The sequence below is a fragment of the Belonocnema kinseyi genome, chromosome 9 (genome assembly GCF_010883055.1).
Source record: "Belonocnema kinseyi isolate 2016_QV_RU_SX_M_011 chromosome 9, B_treatae_v1, whole genome shotgun sequence".
Lineage (NCBI taxonomy): Eukaryota > Metazoa > Arthropoda > Insecta > Hymenoptera > Cynipidae > Belonocnema > Belonocnema kinseyi.
In genome coordinates, this window is record NC_046665.1 from 23,839,657 (window position 1) to 23,860,936 (window position 21,280).

A 21,280-nucleotide genomic window follows, 5' to 3' on the forward strand; every position below is an offset into this window, starting at 1 on the left:
CTGGACAATTGTCCGCGACTGCCTATTTATTTTTGTAACCATATTCAGCAGAAACCCTTGGTACAGGGACCCTCTATTCGCAACCCGAGGATATATATATATATATATATAATGATCAATCATGCTTTCGATTACAGTTTCTGCAGTTTCAATTTTCATGGGTACTAAAACTTAAAATGTATTTATTTCCCAGTTTTGTTTCGGGTAAGGGACCAAAAACGTCTAATGCGATTTTTTGTTAGGATTAATTGGTATGTCTGGAATAATTGATTGTGGTTGATTAGTTACTCTTGGGGTCTTCTGTAATTTGGCAGATATGGCATGCTTTTACGCAATTTGAAGATGCATTAAATATAAAGCATATAAAAACGTCTTTCCACCCACAAGCAAACGGCACTATAGAATGAATGCATTCAACTTTAAAAAATCTACTTAAAACATCAATGGAAGATAATGGTAAACAATGGAACGAAAATTTAAAATTCATTATGTTCATAATTAAGACAATGAAAAATACAAGCACAGGCTTCTCACCTTTCGAGATTACTTTCGGAAGAGATCCTTATATCCCATCAGCAATACCAAGGTCACCAACTCTTACTTACGCTGATTTAATAAAGAAGTGGAAACTTAAACATGATTATATAATCAGGAAAGCTAAAGAAAGAATAGAAGTTGCACAAAAAAAGACCAAGAAACGTTTAGATGAAAATATAATAAAAAGTCATCCCGTTTACAAAGTAGGAGATCATGTCAAGTGGAAAAACAATACAAAACAAAATAAGTTAGACCCAAGCTGGAAAGGTTGAAGAATTGTTACAGAAATTACAAAAAATAACAATTTATAAATTAAATTTGAAGGTAAAACTCTTCAACTTCGTATCAATCAGGCGATGCCATTTTATGTTCCAGAAAAATAATGATTCTATTACTATGGATGCTGATAACGACAACACAAGCAAACTACGTAAAACGAAAAATGTATGGAAACATCCACATGGAGGAAATTGGTAAAGCCTACTTGTACCACGAAAATTGGAAACTAATTATAGGAGTTAATTTAACCACAACAGAAAGCAGATTTCAAGCCATAGAACAAACAACTAATTTAATTGAACAAACATGTGAAAATAAATGCACAGCAAAAAATGAAATAAGCTTAATAAGACATAAGCGTAACAGATTAATAAACAAAATAAAATTTTACATAAGTTACTTGGAAAACAAAGACATAAAAGAGGCTTAGCTAATTTTATAGGTGATATCTAAAAAACCCTTTTTGAAACCCTGACTGAATCAAATTTGAATTAAATAAATTCAGAATGTGATAAATTAAATACTGATAATAATCAAATGGTTTCCGTCCTAAATAACCAAACGAGTATCCTTAAATTAGTACTGGATACGGACCGCGAAATGAAGGATAAAATTTCTTTAGAATCTCAAACAATTGAAAAACTATATGCCAATACTAAAGATAATTTCATTAATATGAAATTAATTTCGACAACAATCCTAATTGAAGAAAACACTGAGAATATTAACATAACAATAGATGCTGCTAATAATGGTAGGCATGGAATCATACATCCTCAGATTTGAACACCCGAAATCTTGAAAAATACGTTAGAAGAATTTGAAATGCAACATAGAACAAAGCACCATTTCGAAGAAGACTACCAAAAAATTCTCGATATTAGTTTAGTCTCAATAGCAGTCGTAAATGGATTATTGAATTACATTATTAATATTCCGATTATAGAAAACCAGGAAGGGTCCATGCGAAGAATAATCCCAATTCCTGTTAAATTTGGTAAAGTATTCCTTTCCCTAATTCCTGATCATGACTTAATAATTGAATATGAAGACAGTTAAGTACCAACTGATAAGGAGAAAATTAACAAATGTAAAAAAATTAATAGACACTTAATATATAAAAGAAATCGGCCTAATCTGAGAATTTCTGAAATAAATACTTGTGAAGCAAGTTTACTGAGACGGTATGCAAAAACAGCTTGTTCACAGTCTCCTTATTTGTTCATTAAGGAAACATATATACCTGTAATAGGAGGATATACTGTAATTTCCACAATCGACACCAAGCTAGATTTAGCATGCGGAAATAAAATCGAATGAATTTCAATCAAAGTTCCTACATTAATAACCAGCGAAGACTGTGAAATATATAACAACCATGATAAACTTGAACTTTCGAAAAATTTAAATATTACAAAAACGATCCTCGTCAATGAAGCTTATGATTTGCAGTATAACTTAGGAAATTTGGATAACCTAGAAAATAAATTAATTTAAATGCCCAAGCAAATTGATATAGATGTACTAAGAAAAGCACAACTTAGTTTAAACGATGTTCAAAATATACTTAATAATATGTCTAGTCATAAAAATCCGAAAGGTTTGAGCGAAACTACTTCAGAATGATTACATCGGTTAGGCTATTTAGCGATAGGATCCGTAGCTATGTACTTTATTTTTAAGTGTGGAATACTAAAATATGTAACTAAATGTATACCTAAGAAAATTGTACTTTTTTGTTTCAAAAATAGAGTAGACAATCAAACTAATGTTGTAACTTATACATCTGCTGTAGAAATGATACAACCACGAACATCTCTATTAAGACCGTCAAGTACGAGAAGGGATCATTTCTAAAATCGAAGAATTTTGAGGCCGAAATAATGTCTAAAGAGGGCGGTGTTATGTACCCTGATTATAAGCGATATAATGCTCTATATAATACTTGTAGTCCACGTTAAGAATAATCAACAGAATGTACACCTGCGCATCTGGAAGCGCTAATCGATGCAAACCTATGGAAACCGCCTCTTCGGGTCGACTGTCCAGTTCTCGCCACCCGCTCGTCCAAGAGACATTGTAACTTGTTACGCCTAAATATACCTATTGCATATCAATTTAAAGTGGTAATTACTTCTGGTAATCCCGATCTATTTGACGCGTAACATCTGAAATATAAAAAAAAAATAGCATTAAATTCGTTAAACTCCAAATGACTCGAAAACATACTGATTTTTTACGTTACTGTTTCATATGTTCTGTCCTTTTAATTGGAAAAATAATGTTTAATTCAGAAAAAATTATATACTAAAAGGGTGAAGTTAAATCTTTTAAAAAAATCGAAAAATAGTCCTGTTTGACATCAAATTATTCATTAATGGACAACTACGTATAATGTGTAATCATATTTCGACTCTAACTACCCATTAAAAAACGCTAATTAGCATTAGCGTGCCAGAGTAGTAACGGAACGCTCCGCGAGCTATCCACTCTGGGGAATAGGCCCGGGAAACTTAAACGGAACCAAAAAATGTACGAGACGAAAGCGAACCAGACTCGGTATTTCTCGTCTCCGACGACATCACTAGTACTGAAACAAATGCACACGTCCGATTGACTCTTTGTAAACAATTTTTAGTTTTGAAGTTACTTGAAATTGTTGGGCCCATAATCAAACTTTTTTTTTATTGCATTGAAATGATGTATCAATTGTTTGACACAAAAAGTCTTGCATCTTTGAAATTTCAGGTATTAAATTACAACTTTGAATGTTATAATTTGGATTGTTGCAATTGGAAATGCTTCAATTGGTCAGTGAAAGTGCATAATTTTTAAGTTTAAATAGAAATTGAACAAGTCATAACTTGAAACGACTTTCAATACAAATAATTTAAGTCCTGCTTTTAAAAAATGTTTCGTTAGAAATTTTATTATGTTTCTAATTCGACATTGCTGTTATTAATATAATTTTGAACATTTAAAAATTGTTGAGTCATTTTTTACTTTAGAGCATCGATAATAATAACTCAAATTACAGTTTAACGGCATTTAATTTGAAATTAAACTAATGAAGTGTTACAGCGTCTTTTTGTATACATGTAAATTAGTTTAAGTTTAATTTTAAAATACCTGATTTTGTTGTTTTTACGAGATTTCAGAGGAATTCAAACATTTTCATCATTTTAAGGAATTTTCACAGATATTATCGATTTCGTAATCTTTTATACAATTTCATTCGAGTTCTGTGGAATTATTAATAAAGTAAAGGTATTTCAAAAGTTTTAATGTGCTCAGGATATTAAAAAAATTGCAAAAAATGTAACGAGATTTAGAATTTGTTTAGGGATTCTAAGCAATTTCGTATCTCATATGTATTTTATTCTTTGTAAAATAAATCTTGAATTAGGAAGGAATAATGTGCTAACCAAGTGCCGTTGAGCGTTTTAGAAAATCGAAGTAAAGAAGTCGTTTCGAAATTATATACCCTGAATTGAATTTCCCTTTTGTTATATCTTTTCGTGTTTAACAATACTTGCAAATAAAGCTGCAAAATTGTTCATTTCGACGATATAATTTCTTACCTCCAAAAAAGTAGAGCAAATAAAATTACTGTTAGAACTTATGAAGGCAAACCTAGAAATTATGAATATATTATTTAAAATAGTACATAATTATTATAAATAATCTATTTTAACAAATACTTTAGTACATTAGTTTGTTGTAAGAAAATTGTAAAAAATTTATATTGTTATGAGAATATTTTAATATCAGACGATTTTTCATTAACAAAAGTATTTCAATTTTCAGTTGTTGAAACGATTGTTGTTCAAACAATCATTATAATAATGTTTCCTACGGCAGAGATAATAGCACCTTTCGATTTTGCGGAAAAAATTATTGAGTCCACGTGGTAGATAATTTTGGTCTCAACCCTGTTTCTTATATAATATAATAATATGCGTAAACAAGTGCCGAAGAATGTAGTGAGTAATACTACATTAGAAATAGGGTTAATACAAAATTTGCTAACACATAAAATCTATGTCATCTATCTAGTATGATCCAATGATGCTATTACTTTTGTCCGAACTAAAATTTTTAAACAATGAAACATTTGACTTTGAAAAAAAAAATTTTTTAATGAAATATTGTCATCCTAATAATAATGGTAAATTCCAACGATTTTAAGAGAGATTTTTTTAGAACAAAAGTGATATACTGTTAAATTAGTTTAAATAAATTTTTTATAATAATTGAATACAATTTTGATTAAAATGTTGCTTATTTTTAAGCCTGTGCTCATTATGTCACTTGATTTCAATTGAATCTTACTCAATATTAATGCGGAAAAAGTTTTTAGCAGAATCCTTGAGATAGTGAAAATTATTTAATAAGGCGTAGTGGAAAACTCGCATTTTAGAAATAGAAACACCCTTGATTAGATATGCATTTATCCTTCTGCATCTAAAAAGAACTCTAGATACAGGGCCAAGTTTAGAGGCGTGGATTTAATACAAAGTGAATTATCTTGGAAGTTACACTTGATAGTTTGCAATCTTGAATCAAAAACTATAAAATTAATAAAAAATATTTCAATTCACCTGACATATTAGTAGACGAAATTTAATTATACGCATATCTCCCTAAATGTTTTCGGTGGTTAAGAACTTTTTTTGCAAAGTCAACAAATGTAACCGAAAATTTGGCTAATTTTTATTAGTATCGTATACCGTACCTGATAAGAACCTTTATAATTCATAATAAAAATCAATGAGAAGATAAAAATTCCGTGTAGCACCTATATAATAAAGGAATTTTTTTCAGGAAGTTTTATTGATTGCTTTGGTTTAAAAGCGTAAAACGTAATTTTGTATGGTTTTCGGATACTGTAACATCGGATACCATAACCGGCTTTTCGCAATCACGTGCGCAACGAAACTAATCGAAGCCCTCTTCCAAACAATCTTATTAAAAATCTACGTAAATCGAGATTACGATTTTAAGTTAGAATAATAATCTTGAAAATAAAAAAATTTCAAATTAAAAAAAAAACACTCAATTTTAGACAAACTTTGCATTTCTTAAGCAAAACTATTCTTCTTAGCCATGTTACTTTAAATCTGTTAATATTCTACAGTGTTTTATTTCACATACAATAAGAAAAAATTGCCCGGAATAAAACGTGAAAAAAAGCGTAAATATTTAGAGGACCCCTTTCCTTAAGGCCAATGAACGTAACCATTATGAAAAAACAAAACAATTTGAAACATTTTTATACAAAACTTGCCCTTGCAAGAAATTGCCTGACTCTGGGGAATCACCCATTTAAATGAAATTGCGAAAATAAATAATTAAAGTTTACTTTTTTATCATATATAATTATAAACTTCTTAAAATAACGAAGATTTATGATTTGCAAAAGCTAATTTTATTTTATCAGACTTTTTTCTTACTAAATTACAAATTTCTACAGCACACAATGAAGAATAAATACAATGTGCAAATTAAAAATCGATGTTTACTTTTGTTTATTAGTTTTGAAAATGTACTACAAATATGCAAAACCTGGACTTGTAGTTTTTCATAGTTTTTAAACTGAAAATAATTCTTTTTTCGTCACTTAGGCCTTAGGGTCAAAGTATAAAACATTAAAAATACAAATTCAAAGAAATGTGAATTATTTTAGGAGTTATTTAGATTTTACGAAATAATCGAAATTTAACGTTTTTTGGGAATATCTTTTTATAAAATTGACATTTGACCGTAAAACTCGCCTTCTTGCAAGGGGAAGGCCTTCTCAGCAACATTCACTTTTTGATGAGACTATCATCAATCGATAGTACGTCAAAAGTAATTAGGCACATGTCCGTCTTCTTTGTAAATGGTGCCTTGTTTAGGAGTTATGAGCGTTTAAAAATTACGGTCGCCACGGCTGCCGAGGGTCTACCGATTCGCACGCGTTTTCATTAAGCACCGCCGCCCATTACGGCGGAAATGGGCCTGCCTAGCGGCCATGCTGCCGCTGCTTCTAATATTTTTGACGAAATTTTTTCCCACATTGTAAACATGTCAAATAATCATTTTTTATGCCTACCCGGCGACTATTTTTTAAAAAAATAGTTAAATGATTGGGAAATAGATCTCATGCAGAAGTATGAGTATCCATTAAAATCTTGGTCGACATTAATTGAGATAAATTCTCGATAATTAATTGTGAAATTGCATATCTATCTTCTCTATACTCTTCCTCAATTTTCTTCGCATATCTTGTAAAACTGCCCAAAAGTTTGGCGGCAAATCTTCCATAGTTCCTTAGCACAATCAGAGTATGTCATTTATTTTGAAAGTTTTGTTGGCAGTTGCGACGCGCTTTTTTACGTAAGCGACAATGAGTTCTAGAGGATTCAATTCACAATGTGCTACTGGACGTGACAGCAACTGAACTTCGCTTTTCCTCATCTCTTGTGCTATCGTATCCAACAGATAGACTTTCGGATGTAAATACTGTCTGGACAGGTTGTACAGTTCATACCTTTTCAATGCATAGAAATCAATGGTTTCCCTACAGAATCGCTTTCTTTCCATTGTGTGGTTGGATTTTGATAAGCTGGATAAGTCAGCGTATAATACGGTACGTGATCAAGCACGGCCATAGATCTGAGTGACAACGCAATCAGAGTGTGCCGCAACCATTCGTCGAAATGTTGAGCATTCATTTACAAATCCACCTCGATAATTGCCTATTTTATGTACATCGTGTACATGTCAAAATTAGTAGCAGTCGGGTACTTATGTAGAACGTATTCCATTCTTAAGTTTCCCATAAACAAAATTGATTTTTTTCATGTGCTTCCACAATGTTATTTTACACATATGTGTCCGTCCGCGAAGAAAGGGACCTAATGCGTACAAAATCGATTTTTATTTTCTTACGTCAGTCGTTAGCTATGACGCATTAAGTCCCTTTCTCAGCGGACTGTCATACATGTGGAAAATCACTAACTATTTCCCGCAATATCACTAACACATTTTCAATACTTGAAAATGCTTGGTCCATGTAAATGTCAAAAACAATTTCCACCTAATGAATCCCTAAAAAGGTATCTACGTATATGGACGGTGCTCTTAGAAATGTCTGAACATTGAGGTGTTCGCTGTACAAAATTCTCAAAATCTTTGTACCATACACGTCTACTGGCAGCCTTTTTAGTTTCAAAGTATTTCCTAACTTTAACCACCATAATTTTTTCATTGATCTTTATAAAATCTCCTTTTCACTCTGGACAATTTGATTGCGCATCTTTTTTTCTTAAGACAAAAAGTTGTAACTTTTTTAGTTTAAAAATTAAAGCCAAAAAACTTACTTTTTTGAAAAAGTCGATTTTAATCCGTTTTTCACTTCAACTCGTGCTCTGTACGTCAGTTTTTGGAACTTTTGAATAAAATTTTCAGAAAATATACCTTAGGGTATCCTTCGATTCATAGAGGAACAGGAATTCAAAATAAAACTCAAAGTCAAAACTCAAAAGTGACCTTGAACATTCGCATTGTAAACAAACCTATGCAAAAGTTCATTGAACTTTTTCTAAATCCATTATCAAGTCCATTTAAAAATAAAAATAGATCAGTTAGTCCTTATCTACTGGATAGTTCACGTCTGAGTGTCAAGATTACATTGATCTGGACCTTCGCATTTCGCTGCCAGGTGACCGTAGCTGTGACAGCGCTAACACATTGTGGTTTCCGTCTTCTTATGGATCTTGCAGGAGATCAAACTCACCTTCAATTGTCCCGCTCGAGTTAGCCTTTCGGCTAACTCTTCACTCCGCTCAACAAAGGCCTTCAGAGTTCCCCTGAAGGCTTCTATTCATCCATCGTTTGATCTAAATCTAAGATTTCGACTTCAGTGCGGGGAACGACCTCGTGCACGTTTCCCGCTTCTCCGACGACTTCCCTAATAGCTGAGGACAGTTTTGAGCTGCCCTCTGCTTCGCTTCGCACCTCAATGAGGACGTCGACGCTCCTTGTCTGCCTTACACACTTGATTTGGACACCAAGGGTATTGGGTTTAATCTTGGTTTTCAAGTCCTTGAGAACCTGTACGTAACTTTTCCTCTGTGCCAGTTTCACCATCACCGCTTCCGGTCGAGCGTGTCTCGGAGCCTCTTTTTCTTGATCTGCTTAGGGAAAGATTCCACCCTCTGCTCTTTTATCTCTCCTTCTGGTGTCCCCGCACCAACAATGCGGGTCCTCTACTTCTTCGCCGATGGTATTTGGGCTGTTCTCTCTTGGGGGCTCAGAGTTGGCTCTCTCGCCCTCTTCACAGGTGCAAAGGATGCCTCTGTTTGAGTTTCTTTTCGAGCCGTGTCCTTCACGCCTACGCGCTTCTTGACTTTTTGTACCTTCTTGACGAAAAAAACGCCAATTCGGTATTCGAAACCGTTAAACCAGCCTTCTACAGATCCTGGGTACGCGGATGCGTTATCCAGCCGCGTTGTGATTTGCTTATGCATGGTTCGTGCCGAACGGCAGAAGTTATCCATTTTCATTAAGTTGTTCCCGATTTTTGAGATCAGGCAAACCCCTTTCTTCATCGACATCTTGGCACCCACCTCATGGGTTCTCACCTCACTTCCGAAGCTAATGTTCAACTCGTTTTTAATCTCCAATGATGCACCGAACACCTCCTCAAAGAAGCTTTAGTGAAGAATAGAGAAATCATCCAGAACCTCCATAGCCCCGCTATTCAGAATATTATGTTCATCTTGTACGGTTACAAGTTTATGATCGTGGTTTGCATAGAGACATCTACGACAGAAACGCGTACAGGGACTTTGTAGATAGTTTAGATCCTAAATATAAAACGCGATATATATCGTTTTTGTTTTTAATTCGGACGGAGCATCAAAGTTTGAAAGCTCTACATTTTCAGCTTATCCAATTTATTTATTGCTGAACGAGATACCCATGGATATAAGAATATCATAACCTATTATTTATCCATTGTGGTTCAGGAAAGGCATACCAGAAATGAGTGTTTTCTTTTGAGCATTTGTTGAAGAAATTAATTAAATGGCTGACTCAGGTATTCCATGCATCATACAAGGAGAAATGCAAATCATAAAACCATGTACGATATGTAGTTGCGTGGATTCAGTCGCTCGCGCCACGATGGAAGGCATCACTCAGTACAATGGTCGTTACAGCTGCAGTTTGTGTCATCACGAAGGTGAATACATACGAAATTATGAAAGGACTGGTGGTTCTCGAAAATTTCCTTTTCTGCATCCTCTTACTGAAGAGCAAATTGAAAAAGTATGTTGACATGTATGAAGTTGCTTGTGCATCATACCAGACGATATACATTTCTCAAGGTTGGGTGTAGCAAAAAAAATGATTACTGGTTTAGTAGCAAAATGTCACCGTTGTCAAAAACCTTGACTTTTGCAGACATAAAAAGTATTTACAAATTTTCATGTAGCAAACAAGTTCCACATCAAACTATGCGCTTAACACGCTTAATTACACAGATATCGTATCGCTACCTTTGAAAAAAAACTAGTGCAGTACTGGGCTTTATTTGTTGAAGCGACTCATATTTCCCTAAAAACCAGGACCAGAGCCAAAACGAGAGCTGAATTAGAGCATGTGGAAAATTTCTTCAAAAATTTTCTGGTATACACTAAAGAATATTACACAAAAGCAGCAATGACGTATAACGATCGCCAGTTAATTAATTGAGTAACATCCATTGCTAATTTAGGTCTGTCATATGTTCATACAGCTTATCCGTTCGAAACTGCTAATGGAAAGTTACTCCGAATGATGAAAGCTGCTAAAGAGTTTACGCGTCAGGTAAGTATGTATGGGTTGAAGAGTTTCACTCATCTCTTAAAACGATTTCTTATAAGAGAATGATAAACGATAAATATGTTTATTCAGGACTGAAGAATAAAAAAGAATGTTCTGATAACTCTTTTGCTATATTAAAGGATGGTTCTTTTATCAAAATTCAACTATTTTTAGCCGACGAATTGTCTTAAGCAGAATATACAATTTACAAACCACTTACCACAGTAAACGCAATCCAAGATCAATGTACAGTTTTCCAGAAAGTTACAGCCTACAATAATGATTTACACGTCGCAAATACAAATGACATTGCAGAAATATGCTTTTTTTAAAATAAATGATGCGAAATACCTATCCCCTGTACCAAAGATGCACTACTTTTAACGACAAACTGCAAATAGTTTAGCGTTTTGTTATAACACAAAAAATGTACATAAATAATTGTGATATAATCTCAGCTGATGAATGGTATTGTTTGATATATAATTTTGAACCAAATTAATTTTTTCTAACAAACATATTGCTGTCTCTTTCAAAATTCATTTAAATTATGTTGGTTCTATTTTTCCACACCTCCATACAAAATTTGTACTTTTAATATTGATTATTTGGTTATGTTCGTTGGTCACTCTTTTTCACTCTTCCTAACTATTCAGTTGTGAATGATACATAGGAGACTGATTAAGCAGAGATTTTCCGTAGTACCTAATACTTGTAGACTAAATGATAAGTTGTCAATTTCATTTAAAAGATAAACTTTCAAGACCAAGATATTTTGCAATTTCTTTGTATCTTTTTATGAAATGATAAAGAATATTGTTCGCAACATAATGTATCTATAAGTACAATACTTATACAATACCATACTTTCTCTGGGACTGCGACTGTTTCATTCAAACAAATTCGCTCTTTTTAAATTATCTAATGTATTACTTCATTATATGTTTAATGGAGAGGAATTTATTCAATTTCAAACTTGAAAATCAAATAATTAATTTTTTATTTTAAAAAACCACCATAACTATGACCCGAAATACGACCGAAAATACGGTTTCAAATACATGGCCGTGAATCTGACCGTATTTACAGTCACATTTACGTACTAATGTGTAATTTAGAAAATAATTGAAAATATTATGGTTGCACATGCGCATTGCATTGTACTACCTCTCTGTGTCTTCAAAAAGAAACATACTATAAGCGTGCCACCGCTGTATTGTGTTCTAGCTAAATTTAAATTGACCGTCAATTTATCAAAAATTAAGCTAAAATTTGAGGTTATATTCACTTTAGTACGTTCTCATAAATTCCTAAACAATTTATCCGCCGATTATATTTTCGATAGTATTCATATTATCGTTACTGTTCTCAAAAAAATATAACTTTCTCAGTATTCTAGACCTCCCTTTTCATTATGTGAGATAGACAACGGGAGGTGATCGAATTCGAAACGAAGATTTCGAAACCTCTCTTTCTGTCGTATGAGGTAGAGAGCAGACTATAAAAAATTATTCTGGAGCCCACTGGAGCCCATACTTACAGATCTGAAATTCTGATGAAAAGTAAGGAAATTTGATGGTTTTTAAAGACAGGAAACTGTGAAGCATAATGAAGTGATTTAAATTGGAGGTACTAAGCTGAACTATCTGTAATAATTTACAGTTTGAAGGAAGTATGTGCTTCTTGTTGTCTTCGTAAAAATTGCGATATAAAGTATATTTTTTATATGGGATATAAACTTCCAGAAATCAGCGTGGTTCCATTTTTTCATAGGTTCGTCCTCGGTTTTCCTCATCTCGACCTACCCAACTTGTGCCTCCGAGCCTCACGCTGGCCTTCGGTCCCTTTCCCTTGGTGAGGAAAACCGAGGACGATCTCCTGAAAAACGGCACCACGCTGGGCTCTGGCACTTGCTTTTCTATATAAAAAACTAACTTCAAATATCATAATTTGCACGAAGACGACGAGAAGCAAATACTTCCTCCAAATTGTAAATTATTACAGATAGTTCAACCCACTACCTCCAATTTAAATCTCTTCATTATCTTCATTAGAACTGAAGTTAGTTCAGTCGCATATTTATTTACAAAAAACGAACAATTATTTATATTTTGCAAATTTTTTGACGGCAATCTGTTCAGAAATTTTAAAGTACCACCATGAATTTTTTAGAAGATTTTTCCTATTACTTTTCGGCTCATTAACGTACAACATTTGCTCCTTTAACATGATACCTCTTTCATTAAGCCTCTATTTTGTCTTCATTTTTCAACGTCAAAGCCAGAGGACTCGAATTTTCTCGTCGATAGTAGGTTTCCATATATTCCACGGAATACGATTAATTTTAAACGTCTGCAATTGACATAAAATGAGAGTAATTAAAATCTAGCGCAATGTTTATTTTTCAACTAAATATAAAAGAATGTTGCTTATGAGCGCCTTCCACACTTATTTTCATGGAAGGAAACGAGAACTTCACAACGTAAAGTCCCTTATACACGTATTTTACATCGTGTAAGAAACTGAACACGTAAAATACCTAGTCATTTACCGGAAAAATTACATTAATTACCTAGGGTATTTTACTTACCCATTTTTGCATATTTCAGAATTAAAACTGTCAATTTTAGAAAACTTATCAACTGTATTAAGCAGAAACGATACAAAAATTTATAGTTTAAGATACTACTAAGAAGTTCCCTGACTGGTAAAATGACAATGGTAAAGAAGACAGGCAAGTATTGAACATTTGCCACTTACATATTGGACCCTTAGCCCGTGGCGTACATAGGGGGAAGGAAAGCTGAGGCTCTCGTATCCTCCTCCTTTTTTCTCTTTTCCTCCTCTTCGGCCCTTTTTTCCATTTGGGTTTATTTAAATTAGTTATATATGAACCAAGTTTTTTTGTTACAGTTTTTTAAGTGCTTCAGTTGCGCCTTTAGTTTTAGTTCTTTTACTTTCTATAACCTTATCTGAGGTGGTACCTCTGTTTCCTTTGCACATGGTCCTCCTACGGCGTCTTCCTCCTCCCTCGGTTCCAGGATCTTAAATGCGCTGCGGATGTGGCGGTGGGAATGGTATTTTAGGTCGTGTTCTTTCGCTCCCTGAGCAATTTTGTTTAGCCAAATCCAGACTAGGCACACTGATAAGTGTGCTTAGAGTTGTTGGTTGTCTGCCGACCTTTAGCAGAGATGGCATCTCAATTCTGGTTCCATTTTCTAAATGGGGGAGAAAAGAAAAAAAGATGTTCGTACTGTCTAGGATTGTCTTTGGAGTCAGTTGTGTGTGCTATGCCATTGATCTTTGCCCTCTGCCAATACTTAGTTGCTAACCCTTAAAATCTCCATTTCTTGTGAGTTTTTTGTGTGTCTATCAGTTGTTTTCTAGCTTAAAACAATCCATTCGCCTATGCTTTTTCCTTTGAGGTTTTTTAATTCGTAAATCGTTGGGGAAATCTTTTTCTCAATAATATATGGACCTTCCTATTTGTCGCATAACTTACCTGCTTTTTTGTCCGATTTATTCGACAGTCTAGTTACCCTTTTTAACACCTTATCTCCTATTCTCAATTCTAACGGTCTTCTTCTCAAGTTATAGTTATTTGCCTGTCTTTTATTTGCTACGTCCAAATTTTTCTGGACTTCTTTTATAATTTTTAGCTTTCTAAGTCTGTCTGTCCATTTGTCTACGCTTTGAAACTCTATTTCGCTTTCGTTTTCCAAATTTTTGTTTTAGGGACTGTAGTGGTTCTAATTCTCGACCTAAGTTTCAGAAAGCTGGGGTAGATTGGGTCGACGAATTTGTGCTAGTGTTTATTGCAAACTGCAAATCATCTATATGTTCGTCCCATGTGGATTGATTATTTCCTAGGTAGGATTTATTAATTTTTTTAATAATTTGTTTAATCCACGGTGTTCCCCAACGCGAAATGACACGTTTATGAAATTCTAACTCTATTGTGATGCCGTTAGCTTTTTTAATTGGGATTATTTCGACCCATTTCGTAAAAATATTTACGAAAACTAATAAATATTGGTTCCTTCTCTTTTTTGAAATCAGTAATGGTCCCATGATATCGGCAGCATTCATGGTCCATTGTTCTTCCACGATTCTTTTTCCCATTAGCCCTATTTTTGGCTGGTTGCTCGCTTTAGTTCTTTGACAAACTTTACAGTTTTTTACATATTTGATTATCTAGGAGTACAACTTGAATTCGTAATTTATTTGGTACAACGAGTTTCCATGGATTAGACTAGTAGAGTACCAGTCGTCTGTTCTGTCATTGGTGTCTGCTTTAAGGTTTTCTACGCTACACGCTAATGCGAACGCTATATTTTTTACTGATTCTACTGATCTCGACAGAGCATCAGTTACAAGTTTTGAGTTACCCTTGCGCTATATGACTTGGTAAACGTACTAAAGGAGTTCTAATGCCCATCTGGCTAATCGGCTAGTGGGGGTTTTTAGGTTATGGAGTCACTGGTCACTGGTCCGTGGTTACTTTGAAACTATAACATTCTAGATACGGCCTAAATTTTCTGATGGCCCAAACTACCGCTAGGCGTTCTTTTTCGGATTCCGAGTATCGAGATTCTGCCACGTTTAGGCTTCTGCTCGCGTATGCTAATACGTGATTTATGACGTCAGTTGTTTGAATTTTGTTGAATTTTTTGGAAAGCCTCATCTTGTTCTAAGTTACTATTACTATGTCGTCTAAATAACAAAAAACGTTTAGTTTTAAGTCTGGAGTGATAATTTTGTCTATAAGTATCTGGCAAGTGGCTAAAAAATTAGTCAGACCAAATGGCATCCTTTTAAATTGATACATGCCGTTTCCATGGACTGTGAATGCTCTCATTTATTTCGAACATTCTTTTAAAGGTATTTGCAAAGTAAGCTAGCTTTAAAACAATTTTTGATATAAATTTTGCTGACCTCAAAGTATCTAGTATTTCTGTCATTAGTGGGATCGGGTAGAGGTCTTTTTTGTAATATTGTTAATCTTTCTGATGTCTAGACAGAATATATAATCTTTACCCGGTTTTGTGATCATCACTATGCGATTTGACCAATTGGAACAAGAGTGTTCTATTATATCTTGTTCTAGTAATTTGTCGATTGTTTGGTAAATCACGTCTTTATTTTTTGGGCTCAAGTGATAATCTCGCTGTTTAATGGGATCATGGCCCTGTACATCAATTTTTGTGTTGCGTTAAATGGGTTATGTTTCTTTCCCGAATGATTTTTTGTTTTATTTTCAAGGAGTTTTTCTAATTGGAATTGTTGACTTTCGTTAATCTCAACAATACCTTTGAAAATTTCTGGAGGACAATTATTTTGTTCTTATATTTTTCCTAAGCTATCTGAAATATTATTCAGTACAAATGCTTTATTTTTTAAAATTAACCCATTGATTTCTATTATAGTCGCTAGTGCCTTGGATGGGGATACTCTCTAGGGATGGAATCTGCTGTTAGTCGGGATGCTGATTAAGATAGGAATATCTTTTGTGGGATTTGTTGCTGGACTTTAGGCATTTTTTAGTTTTTGAGATTGGTTGAAATTGATAGGTACTAGAGGGATTTTGGCTATGTTTAACTTTGAGGCTACTTTTGTTAAGTTCCCTTGTACTTTTTAGATTAATACTGCCTCCGAATTCCGGTTTCCTATCTTTATTATGATTTTCTTCGTTTTTAATCAATTCTTTATTCCTAGTTTTCTCGTTTCTAACGTCTCTATTCTCTTTTTCTAATATAGTGTCAGGATTAATTTCCGTTTTTATTTCGGTTATGGGGATAGGTAGTGCGTACCTAAAATGCCTACAGAGTTTAACTTTGGGACTAACTTGAACATAACAAGTTTTGTGTGTTTACCGATTTTAATTGGGATTACCACTTACCCAATTATGTTTCCTCTTTGTCCGAATTTAATATTTCTGGCGTTTCGGTATTAAGTTGTATTGTTTTTTGTTCTAATACCCGCCCTTCCAGTTCCCCTGATTGTAATTTTAGTATGGGCATTCTCTTTTAAAATGACCTACTAGACCGCAATGATAAATGTTTGAATTACTTGTATTTTCATTCGCGTTTGTTTTATCTTCCTGTTTTCTATTCGAGTTTGTACTGGTTTTATCTTGTAAGGTATTTTGGTGAGAAAAGTGTGGGATTTTGTATTGGGCGCCAGATATTACGTAGCCAATATCGAGGGGGGGGGGGGGGGGGGGGGGTGGAAAGCCGAGAATCGGGCGTAGACACAATAAAACTAGCGAATTATAAAAAGGCAATGGTAACTTTAATGCCACTTACATGGTGGCCCCTAAGCACGTGTCGTAGCTAGGGGGAAGAAAAGCTGCGGCCCGGTACGATGAGTACGGTAGACCCCCGGCGTGGGCGGCTCGACAATCCGCGGTTCGCTGGTGGACGGCTGGGTTGGCGTCGTAGGAATTCATGTTGCCTGGGGTGGCACTCACGTTGGCAAAACGACGCGAAAAAGATAGTAAAAAGATAGATAGCAGAGCAAGACAAGCCCGTAGGCGCGCTATCTATCACTCGGCGACTCGGGTCCCCTCGGGGAAATCCGCCCGCCCATCATGCGCGATCCTGCTACTCTTGGTTTCAGGGCCGCATCGAGCTCGAGTGCTAGGTAACAATTCTGTTACAGCATGCTGACAAGGAACGTCGGTTAAAAAAATTTGGTACAACCGCGGTAAATTACACCTATAAATAGCCACCTCTCACAAACGTTAGATGGGTGACCACTAGGAACACTAAAATCACAACGACAGACCTCATGTGTCTTGAGGACATGGAGAGATACAAAGATGACAGTCCTCTGCATTCATATCGCAAGTGCCAGGGCACGTTTTTGGCAAGCGACTATGACTTCGAGGTTACGAATCAGTGATAGCTTCACATCTCCTAAAGCACCGACCTGAAGCACATTTATTTTAATCGAATATTCTAGGTACAGTCAGTGCAGCTTTCTTGTAAAGTCTCGATACCTGTCCTACTTTCCCTTTTCCATAGTTTATTTCTTAAAGCCCTGGAAATCGGAATTAGGCCTCGAGTGCGTGTGCAATGCAAACTGCTCCCAGAAAATCTTATTTCCAGAAAATTTAGCACTTATCGTTTTGGACCATTGACTTTATCTACCTCGAATCATTCGGCATGACAGGGTGCCGATCAGCACCGTAAGAGCGGAAAAGATCGTAGCAAAGCCCATTTAGCACGATGTGTCCATTCCCATGTATTTAGAGGGGATGCTTATAGATTGTGCCAAAATGCGAGATCAGCGCCACCTAGGGGATGCAATAAGAACTATTGTCTACAGCAACGACCTCCCTTCCCTTCTCACCTTAATTTGTAGATTATTTTGACTTCTTTCTGAAATAAAGACAAATAATAACCAATAAAACAAACTAAAAATTTAACAAAATAAAATCTTTCATCGATCAAATGCAATAAAATGTTCAAGTCTGTTGCAATCGATCTATCATAGAACGATTCCAACAGACTTTAACATTTGATTGTTCGTTTTATCATAGAACGATTCCGACAGACTTTAACATTTGATTGCATTTGATCGATGATTGATTTGATTTGGTTCCATTTTTAGTTTGTGTTATCGGTGAAAATCTATTGTGAATCCAAGTTCATGAAGCAAAGGAAATATAATTCGTGCAGTTACAGTGAACTTGAGCAGACGATAGAACTTCTATCATCTGCTTAAGTTCATTTTGAATTCTGAACTCACACGAGCGCCACCTAGGGGACGTAGCAATTACTACAATTCTTTCGCCAGTTTTCCTATAGGAGTGGGCACACCGTGCACACTTAGTCTCGCATTGTATCTGTAGAGATATGTCGTTCTCGCATGATTGGCGTACCTTTTTGGAAAGTACGAGTTCTACGTACTCGGCGTGTGCAATACACGCTCTACACGTATCGCTGAACACATCTTTACGTAAAATCACGAAAATGAAACTCTCTTTCCCCGAATTAAGTCCTGTTGATTTAAGGAACGAAAAAGTTTCCGTACATTTTATTGTCGACGAGCTATTGGCAGAAGTTTTTAACCTCTTTTTTATCCACTTGGGCTTGTAGAAGTACAGAATCTGGATGGAGTAATGCACCTTCCTCACTTCTGATATTAATATTTAAGCCTAAGCGTCTCGGCCACTTGCTCCGCGGCTTTGTGAAAGAACGTTTTTTGGTAATCCTCTCATATTTTCTGAGTATTATTTTGAGATCTCTTCAATTTGTGACGATGTAAGCTGTACCCAGGATAATTTGGTTATAAAGACATTAGAGATTTAGAAGTGCGCGCCCGCTTTAATGGTGTGGGATGTACAATCACGGAACCAAAGAATGGATAAGCAAGCTTCAAAGTAACTTCCCCAAACGAATCTGCTTTGAATCTGCTTAAATCTGCTTTGGAAAGACTCCTTCACTAATTTTATGTACTGAATGCGGCTCTCAGGCACGTTAATATATCGCTTGGTCTCTCCAGTGCCAGCATGTCTCATAACACACATATAAACAGGCTCATGGTCCTCGGAAATCCATACCAATCTCTCTTGTATACTCTTAGACGATATTTAAAACACGCTGAAGTTGGCTTGAACCAGCAGCGTAGATCTTCAGATATATATTGCATACATATTTTCTGCAATATGAGCAATATGGCATGAGACTTTACAGAAACATGGTTGCAATACCTCTACGTCCGCTTTTTACAATATAAGGTCGATAAACTTCGATAGTTTAATACCAAATCTCTCTGCTAGGTGGCCTCACTGAAGGAAGTCTACACGCTCTGTCCTAGCGATCTACCTTACCAACAACTTTAGAATTGGCTTCTGTAAAGAGGTTTCTTTAATAAATGAATCCAGTTACGAAAAATTAGCCTGTACAAAATAGAAATTTGTGTAAAATCCAAATGGATTCTACACCATAAGTCACTTGTCTAATCTGTCGGATTCTCGGGCATTTATTCTTTTTGATAATTATGCAACTTTATGAAGAGCATAGAACACGATGCTTTTCGTTCAAGACCGCTGAGTGACGCTGAGCTCTCTCTTCGGCAGTTATTGATGGGCATTCCACCTCAAACGTTATGAGGTCGTCGCAAAACTCCTTGAAGCTGATGTTATTATCAGTATCTGCTTTCAACTCTAGTGTTTCGGGATCTTGTATACATCTCTCCAAAAAATCTCTACCTCGTTGGGCTTGGATGGATTTCTGAAAGTAAAATGGAGATCGCAGAAGAGGCGCGATGGATCATCGAAAAACTGTTGATTCTCCCTAATCCATCTCTTCCCCTTCTATATTCTCCTCCATGCTTCAGATAGTACCAATATTTCGTCAACAATATACCACTTAATTGTTAGCAATGGTGACTTGTTCAATGTCTTATGGTAGATTCTCAGTTCTTAGGTGAACTTTCGAACTCTTTCCATGAACGGCAATCAACTGAACAAATGAAAGTTTAGGAGACTCTGAGACTGCCTATTAATACTAGCGACTGTCTATTAATTACTGTTACCTTATTTAGCAGAAACCCTTGGTACAGGGACCGTTTATGCTCAACCCGAGGATACGTCCGGTGGTTTTGTCATAGTCCCTTCTATTTTACGCCAAAGAAATCGAAGACGAATATATAATATAAATATATTATATGATATAACGTAATATAAATATAAATATATATGATATAACGTAATATTAATATTCGGCATCACAGCCATATTTGAATATCACTGATATCTGGTTATTCAATTTTAATTTTCTTTCGTCATCTGACCCTGTGTGGTTAGGCAGTCGCTTGCGAACCTTTTCGTGTACATTATTTATAGAATATTTCCTGAATACAATTTCATGTGATGTAAATGAAATTTTAACCCTTAAAGCATCCTAGGGGTCGTGGGCGACCCCATTTTTTGTGTGTGTGATTATACCAAATCCCCCTTTGTAAATTTGAATTCTGTGGGACCCTCCAGCGTAAAACTCAATATATACCAATATATACCGTTGGCAAGTGGATGTGTAGATTATTTGAGCTTCGACATTCGTTGAAAGTAGTCGCCGTCTCGCTTGGGGTCGCCAACAACCCCACATGTCGCTTCGTGATCTTTTCAAAAGAATTTCTTTTTTCTTTTCGTAAAATATTGGGTGTCCCAATGAAAGGGACTGTTAGTATTGCAAAAAAAAGTGTCCAAATTTTTTTCAAGTGCATCGGGTATTCATGTGCAGAAATTGGTTCAGTGGTTTCTTCCCCTTTAATGAAATGGTCTACTTCAGATTCTCAAATAAATATCTTTCGCGAGTTGCAGGTTAAATTTTCAGGTTAAAATATTTAAAATTGACTCAGTCATGATTTTTTTTGTGAAAACATTAATTTTTTACGTTTTTTGTAAGAATTTATTTTTTGTAACGCGCACCAAAATTTTTTTCATTGATATAACCTTATCTTCGCACTGAAAGGATTGTTAAAGAGAATTCACTAATTTTGTTAAAATAACGGACACTATCTTTGCAGGACGCAATTTTCCGACTAGGGTCGCCCATGACCCCACACGGCGCTTCGTGAAATTATAAAGATAGAATTGCGCTTC

General features: G+C 35.1%; 1 protein-coding gene across 3 annotated transcripts in view; it reads left to right on the forward strand.

The window, feature by feature from the left end:
- The window catches only part of LOC117179306 (protein transport protein SFT2-like), a 67,102-nt gene that overhangs the window by 44,356 nt on the left and 1,466 nt on the right, over positions 1-21,280 (forward strand). The window contains exon 3 of one of the 3 annotated variants that reach the window (XR_004467905.1): positions 2,612-2,953. The exons of 1 other annotated variant lie outside the window; for it this stretch is intronic. Coding sequence is in view for 1 of the 2 variants with exons in the window: in XM_033370963.1 (XP_033226854.1) it covers positions 934-1,010 (77 nt within the window). In the remaining variant the exon portion in view is untranslated. Of the gene's footprint in view, positions 1-912; positions 1,011-2,611; positions 2,954-21,280 lie in introns of those variants that run through there. One more of the 3 variants, XM_033370963.1, reaches the window with a different exon arrangement.